This window comes from Eretmochelys imbricata, chromosome 21 (genome assembly GCF_965152235.1).
Source record: "Eretmochelys imbricata isolate rEreImb1 chromosome 21, rEreImb1.hap1, whole genome shotgun sequence".
NCBI classification, from domain to species: domain Eukaryota; kingdom Metazoa; phylum Chordata; order Testudines; family Cheloniidae; genus Eretmochelys; species Eretmochelys imbricata.
Window position 1 is genome coordinate 8,253,960 of NC_135592.1, and position 7,711 is coordinate 8,261,670.

Genomic DNA, 7,711 nt, shown 5'->3' on the forward strand with positions numbered 1-7,711 from the left:
CATCCTCCATCAAAGCGGTATCAAATCTACACATATGGCTGCAACTACATTTCTTTTGTTTTAATTGGAAAAGGAGCAGAAGGGGTCTAATAGTGGTATCTAAGCCAGGAAGCATATAGGAATAAAAGAAAATGCATCCATCTCACAGATCCCTGAGCAAACCATCCAGGAGATCCCATACAAACAGCACATTACTCCCAAATTAAAAATTGAAGAAAATATTAAAAACCCAAACATCTCAGATATTTCCAAATTGTTTAGTGACCTGACCACAGGAACTCTCGAGTTTTAATTCTGGCTCTGACACTGACTCCCTCTCTGTGATCTTGGGTCAACTACTTAGCCTCTCTGCTTAAATTTCCCCACTCAAATACGAGGATAATACTTAATTACATTGGCAAGTATGAGGATTGAGCATTGTTTGCTAAATGCTTTGATTAAATTCCTGGAGTCCTTCCCAGCATATTAACATACTTAACTGTAGAAATAATCCTTTACCAACAAGTACTTCTGTATAGATTCTCAAGAAATTTTATACTGTTTTATCAGTTAAAAGCTCTCTTCACGCAACTGAGATATGTTGGTAGAGAATAGTAATGCTAAGTTCCTAGACAAATTCCATCCTAATTTTACTGGATCTCTATAGTCTGGAGACTGCATGTGGCTCTGGTATTGTACTGAACAATTCAGATGGTGCATGGGTATTGTTCCAGAACAAAGATTTTTTTTTCCTATCAGAAATTGAACAGATCCATTTTAAGAAAAAAAGGTTTATTTTAGATTACATATTTTCCCCCAACAAAAACTGTGAGGGAGGGATGTAGGCATGAGATCAAATAAATTTAAGTTCACAGTTAACATAAAAATTACCCCCGACATTAATTGGTTCTCCAATGTAAAAAATGTTACTATCAAAGAAGAATTGCCAGACTGGCTCACACTCAAGACACCAGTGAAGTTACTGTTTTTACTCTTTTCAAATCAAGTGCATTTGGAGTTTTTATTTTCAAAACACCATCCACTTTCCCAGCACAGTGACTCTTGTTTATAATAATGTTTAGTCCACCCCGCACATTGAGTGAAAATTCTAGTTCGGAACTCTCTTTAGTGTATTCCACCCTCTGAATGACAAGTTCTAGTTAGAAACACTTTGTAGAAGAGTAATATTGTCCCCCTTTAACATGATCCGACCTGCAACACAAAGGAGAACGGAAATGGCAGTTAGAGAGATTATCCTCAGGTCATGCAATGTCTAACTTGCAGAAAATTTTGTTGCAGAAAACCTTTCAAAAAGAAGTCTGCCTGGTGCCTATATAGTGCTTCTTTCTATTAACACTTACCATGGGAAAGACTGCAGTACAGATCAGAAGTTTCCTTTCAGTACAGTAAATTAAGCTAATACATAGTCAGACTATCCCTCTGCATGAAGCCTATAAATCTATGGTGATTCTCTCTCCACAGTATATGACCGATATATGAAATTCGCTGCGTTGCAGGGTATCAGCACTATCTTGAGCCCCGTACTCTGCTTCCTTACAATAAACCAGAGTGTATCATAATAAAAGCCATCCTGGCTGGGAATTGGAAGACACCACCGTTTTCAGATTCACTGTTTATCTTTGGTACTTGGCAAATGGTGAATACCAAATCCAAACATGGTGGGGATGGCAGCGGCAAAAGGGTTTCCTGTATTGACTCAGAAGGGTGATGGGGCAAGGTGACAGTAGTATGTCTACACAGCAACTAGAAAAGGAGTACTTGTGGCACCTTAGAGACTAACCAATTTATCTGAGCATAAGCTTTCGTGAGCTACAGCTCACTTCATCGGATGCATACTGTGGAAACTGCAGAAGACATTATATACACAGAGACCATGAAACAATACCTCCTCCCACCCCACTCTCCTGCTGGTAATAGCTTATTCTAAAGTGATCACTCTCCTTACAATGTGTACGATAATCAAGGTGGGCCGTTTCCAGCACAAATCCAGGTTTTCTCACCCCCCGTCCCCCTTTTCCAAAAACCACACACACAAACTCACTCTCCTGCTGGTAATAGCTTATCCAAAGTGACCACTCTCCTTACAATGTGTATGAAAATCAAGGTGGGCCATTTCCAGCACAAATCCAGGTTTTCTCACCACCCACCGCCATACACACACAAACGCACTCTCCTGCTGGTAATAGCTCATCCAAACTGACCACTCTCCCTATAATGTGTATGATAATCAAGGTGGGCCATTTCCAGCATAAATCCAAGTTTAACCAGAATGTCGGGGGGGGGGGGGGGGGGGGGAGGAAAAAACAAGGGAAAATAGGCTACCTTGCATAATGACTTAGCCACTCCCAGTCTCTATTTAAGCCTAAAGTAATAGTATCCAATTTGCAAATGAATTCCAATTCAGCAGTTTCTCACTGGAGTCTGGATTTGAAGTTTTTTTGTTTTAAGATAGCGACCTTCATGTCTGTAATTGCGTGACCAGAGAGATTGAAGTGTTCTCCGACTGGTTTATGAATGTTATAATTCTTGACATCTGATTTGTGTCCATTTATTCTTTTACGTAGAGACTGTCCAGTTTGACCAATGTACATGGCAGAGGGGCATTGCTGGCACATATCACATTGGTGGATGTGCAGGTGAACGAGCCTCTGATAGTGTGGCTGATGTGATTAGGCCCTGTGATGGTGCCCCCTGAATAGATATGTGGGCACAGTTGGCAACGGGCTTTGTTGCAAGGATAGATTCCTGGGTTAGTGGTTCTGTTGTGTGGTATGTGGTTGTGGGTGAGTATTTGCTTCAGGTTGGGGGGCTGTCTGTAGGCAAGGACTGGCCTGGCCTTGCCTACCCCTGGCCAGGCCAGTCCTTGCCTACCCCTGGCCAGGCCAGTCCTTGCCTACAGACAGCCCCCCAACCTGAAGCAAATACTCACCCACAACCACATACCACACAACAGAACCACTAACCCAGGAATCTATCCTTGCAACAAAGCCCGTTGCCAACTGTGCCCACATATCTATTCAGGGAGCACCATCACAGGGCCTAATCACATCAGCCACACTATCAGAGGCTCGTTCACCTGCACATCCACCAATGTGATATATGCCATCATGTGCCAGCAATGCCCCTCTGCCATGTACATTGGTCAAACTGGACAGTCTCTACGTAAAAGAATAAATGGACACAAATCAGATGTCAAGAATTATAACATTCATAAACCAGTCGGAGAACACTTCAATCTCTCTGGTCACGCAATTACAGACATGAAGGTCGCTATCTTAAAACAAAAAAACTTCAAATCCAGACTCCAGCGAGAAACTGCTGAATTGGAATTCATTTGCAAATTGGATACTATTACTTTAGGCTTAAATAGAGACTGGGAGTGGCTAAGTCATTATGCAAGGTAGCCTATTTCCCCTTGTTTTTTCCTACCCCCCCCGACGTTCTGGTTAAACTTGGATTTATGCTGGAAATGGCCCACCTTGATTATCATACACATTGTAAGGAGAGTGGTCAGTTTGGATGAGCTATTACCAGCAGGAGAATGAGTTTGTGTGTGTGTGTGTGGGGGTGTGTGTGTGAGAAAACCTGGATTTGTGCTGGAAACGGCCCACCTTGATTATCATGCACATTGTAGGGAGAGTGGTCACTTTGGGATGAACTATTACCAGCAGGAGAGTGAGTTTGTGTGTGTGGTTTTTGGAAAAGGGGGACAGGGGGGTGAGAAAACCTGGATTTGTGCTGGAAATGGCCCACCTTGATTATCATACACATTGTAAAGAGAGTGGTCACTTTGGATGGGCTATTACCAGCAGGAGAGTGAGTTTGTGTGTGTGTGGGGGGGGGGGGGGGGGGCGGAGGGTGAGAAAACCTGGATTTGTGCTGGAAATGGCCCAACTTGATTATCGTACACATTGTAAGGAGAGTGATCACTTTAGATAAGCTATTACCAGCAGGAGAGTGGGGTGGGAGGAGGTATTGTTTCATGGTCTCTGTGTATATAATGTCTTCTGCAGTTTCCACAGTATGCATCCGACGAAGTGAGCTGTAGCTCACGAAAGCTTATGCTCAAATAAATTGGTTAGTCTCTAAGGTGCCACAAGTACTCCTTTTCTTTTTGCGAATACAGACTAACACGGCTGTTACACTGAAACCTGTCATTACACAGTAACTAGACGCCTGTGGCTGGCCCATGCCAGCCACCTTGGGCTCAGAGGGCTAGGGCTTTGGGGCTGTTTCACTGCAGTGTAGACGTCCAGGCTCAGGCTCCAGCTTGAGCCCTGGGACCATCCCACCTCGCAGGGTCTTAGAGCCTGGGCTCCAGCCCAGGCCCAGAAGCCTACACAGCAATGAAACAGCCCCACAGCTTGAGCCGTTGTGAGCCTAAGTCAGCTTGCACGGGCCAGACATAGGTTTTAATTTGTTGTGTAGACACAACTGAGTGTGTGGGGAGGGTACTAGGACTGTTGTATTTAAATGAATTAAAAACATAAGAATGGCCATACTAAGTCAAACCAATGGTCCATGGAGCCCAATATCCAGCCTTCTGACAGTGGCTGATGCCAGAGGCTTCAGAGGGAATGAACAGAACAGGACAATTATAGAGTGATCCATCCCCAGCTGTCCAGTCTCAGCTTCTGGGAGTCAGAGGTTCAGGGACACCCAGTAAATAGGATTTTGTCCCTGACCATCTGGGCTACTAGCCATTGATGGACCTATCCTCCATGAATTTACCTAATTATTTTCTGAACCCAGCTGTACTTTGGGCCTTCACAACATCCCTTGGCAATGAGTTCCACAGGTTGACTGTGCATTGTGTGAAGAACTACTTCCTTTCACTTGTTTTAAACCTGCTGCCTATTAATTTTACTGGGTCACCCCTAGCTCCAGTGTTTCATGAAGGGTAAATTACACCTCCAATTAATACAACAGTACAGAAATAGATATGGGAGTCTGGAGTTTAGATTGGCCTCCTCCAGCCACCCTGACACCCAAGAGAAGGCAGAGAGCTGCTGTTTATTAAACCACCTTTTTAAAGATTCAGATTCATTTTAGGACTCACTCACTCTTTGAGAAGTGCTGGATTCTGACATACAGCTAATCAGAATAGAACATTCATCAGCTCTCTAATCCCAACACAGTTAACCTACAGCAGAACTAATGCTATTCATTTGCTATTCACCAATGGGTTTCACTATCCTTCAGTCAAAGCTATTCATTTGCTCTGCATTTTATATTGCTGCCACACACATGGTTCATATATGCAGCTTGGTGCCATAAATCATTTAACCCATGCAGACTTACCCAGCTGTTTCCTTGCTTTTGTTTTTGAGTGTATCTCCTCTGCATCATCCAGAACCAGGTTCATGTATTCATCAAAACCCTAAGAACCAACAACAAAGTGGTTAGTGAACAAAATCGCCTGGTCTCAAGCCTCAACAGTAGGAGCTGCTTTCACTAAGGGGACACAGAAAAACACCTGTCAGGAATGGTCTAGATAATACTTAGTCCTGCCATGAGTGCAAGGGTCTGACCTAGATGACCTCTCGAGGTCCCTTCTGGTCCTATGATGCTATGATTAAATGGATCTAAGTAAGACGACTGCTTGGAAAACAGGGGGTGGGAGGGTGGGAGTGTGGCGTGTTATTCCTTCACTGTACTACTTTTTCCTAAGGAGTTGAAAATGGGACTTGTGAACTGGAAAAACAAATGAATGATGCAAAGTGCATATAACATGACACTCACAATGATACAGCCTTCTATGCGCATGTTCACCTGTTCATAGAGCCACACCTGAATCCTGGACCTCTGCAAAATCGGGGAGGGGGGAAGGAAAAGATAAGAAAGCACATTATTAGCACAGGTACTCCAAGCAACAGTTACTCATTGGTATACAGGATATTATTATCTGTTTGCCCCATTGTAAGTCATTATTTAAAATATTCTTTGCGGTTTCTGTAAGAAGACCCAAATTAGAACTTAATGTTGCCCTGAGACATCTTATAAATAAAAAGGCATGTTTTCTCTCCAATTATTGAGGATTTGTGAACATGTAAAGGAATAAATTGTAGAATGTAAACAATAGTAGAAGTCTGCTCAGGACTAATTTTAAAGCCTGACCCAAATCCAACTAGATCACAGTCAATTTTAACCCAACCCCGAGAGTATTTCATTGTTTTCATACCCGAACCCAACACTTGTAGTCAGGTCCCACTGGGTTTAGGTGAGGTTGCAATGGTCTAGGGCAGTCAGCACAATCAGTGATAAGAGCCTATCCGATCTGAGCTGCGCCTGAATGTATGCTATACAAATAATACCCAACCTAACCTGAACCTGACACCTGTATTCAGATCCTGTCGGGCTGCCAGGGTTATTACACACAAGCACATCACTGTACACTTTACCTTAGGATCAAACCTTTAGTATGCATTACTATTTCTTGGCACGCTAACAAAATATTAAACTTAGACCCACAATACAGTTCGGTGGCAGGAAGCTATTCAGTACAAAAAAAACCCCCAAAACCTTAAGAGCTAATAAGTCAAATATTATCAGTACTATTATTAGTTAGAGATGGAAGAAACTGATCAGTTTATGAATCCCTGCTCCTTGCTGAAGAAGGAAGGAAGAAAGAATCCTTCCCCACTCCAAAGACAGGATGTATCAGATATAAATCTCAGCAACATGACCATGGCTAAAACCACCTGTTTTTGTTTGGATCATATGTTTTGGATCATATTTACAATCACACAAGGAGTTGATAGTTAGACAGCATTACTTACATTCTGCAGGTACCTGAAGATGAGGTTCTGTAACACAGCACTTAAGGAAAAGCACAGAAGCAGCTCCTAACACAACATGTGTCACTGTAACAACTCATCTGGTTATAACCAAAGTTCCCATTGTAAGAGCACCTTATTCTGAGGCAAGTCATGGTTTGTTTCTTGGAGGGGAGGGGGAGAAGTCCAGCTGGCATTGAACACACCCATTCCCCCTTGGGACTCTGATAAAGAGTGGCCCCTTCCCAGTACACCCAGGCCCCACCCCAGGCACTAGACCCCCCAGCACGTAATGCCCGTGTGAGGGGCTGCATGGCAAACTCGATCTCTGCCCCCCCCCGCCCCCTCACTTCCGCCAGCCCCCATCCGGCACCCCCCCTCCCCCTCCCTGGCCCCCCCACTCCCCCCCGCCAGCCCCCCATCCCCTCCTTATCCCGCCCAGCCACTCCTCCCTCTCCTCTCCCTCCCGCCAGCCCCCCATCTCCTCCTCCTCCCCCTCACTCCCCCCTCTCCCTCCCGTCAGCCCCCCACCTCCTCTCCCTCTCCGGCCCCCTCACTCCCCCCCGCCGGTCCCCCATCTCCTCCCCCTTCCGCCCCCCCCACTCCAAACCCGCCAGCCCCCCCATCTCCTTCCTCTCAATCTCTCCCGCCCGACAGTCCCCCCCACTTCCCCCTCCCCGCCCAGCCCCCTCATTCCCTCCCGCCCAGCCCCATTTCCCCCGCGGCAGGATACGATGGGCTGCACCATCACCTTCTGCACCTTCTGGCCCTGCCCGCGATACGCCATGGCCGCGAGCGAGCCTCAGCCAACCGGTGGGGGGGGGAAGAGAGAGAGAGAGAGAGAGAGAGACGGAAGAAACCGTTACCCCCAACAGCCCGCACGCGCGCGCCGCCCCAGCTCAAAGACTTCCGGTGCAGACCGGAAGCCGCCGGGG

General features: G+C 45.5%; 1 protein-coding gene across 1 annotated transcript; it reads right to left on the reverse strand.

The window, feature by feature from the left end:
* Positions 1 to 754: 754 nt before the first annotated feature.
* On the reverse strand, positions 755 to 7,690 carry SNRPE (small nuclear ribonucleoprotein polypeptide E). The gene is made up of 5 exons (XM_077839162.1): positions 7,510 to 7,690; positions 6,780 to 6,806; positions 5,743 to 5,805; positions 5,302 to 5,380; positions 755 to 1,191 (listed from the first exon to the last, which is right to left on the reverse strand). Exons 1-5 carry the CDS (start codon positions 7,561 to 7,563, stop codon positions 1,136 to 1,138), a joined length of 279 nt encoding a protein of 92 aa, XP_077695288.1. The 5' UTR covers positions 7,564 to 7,690; the 3' UTR covers positions 755 to 1,135.
* Between the last annotated feature and the right edge of the window lie 21 nt (positions 7,691 to 7,711).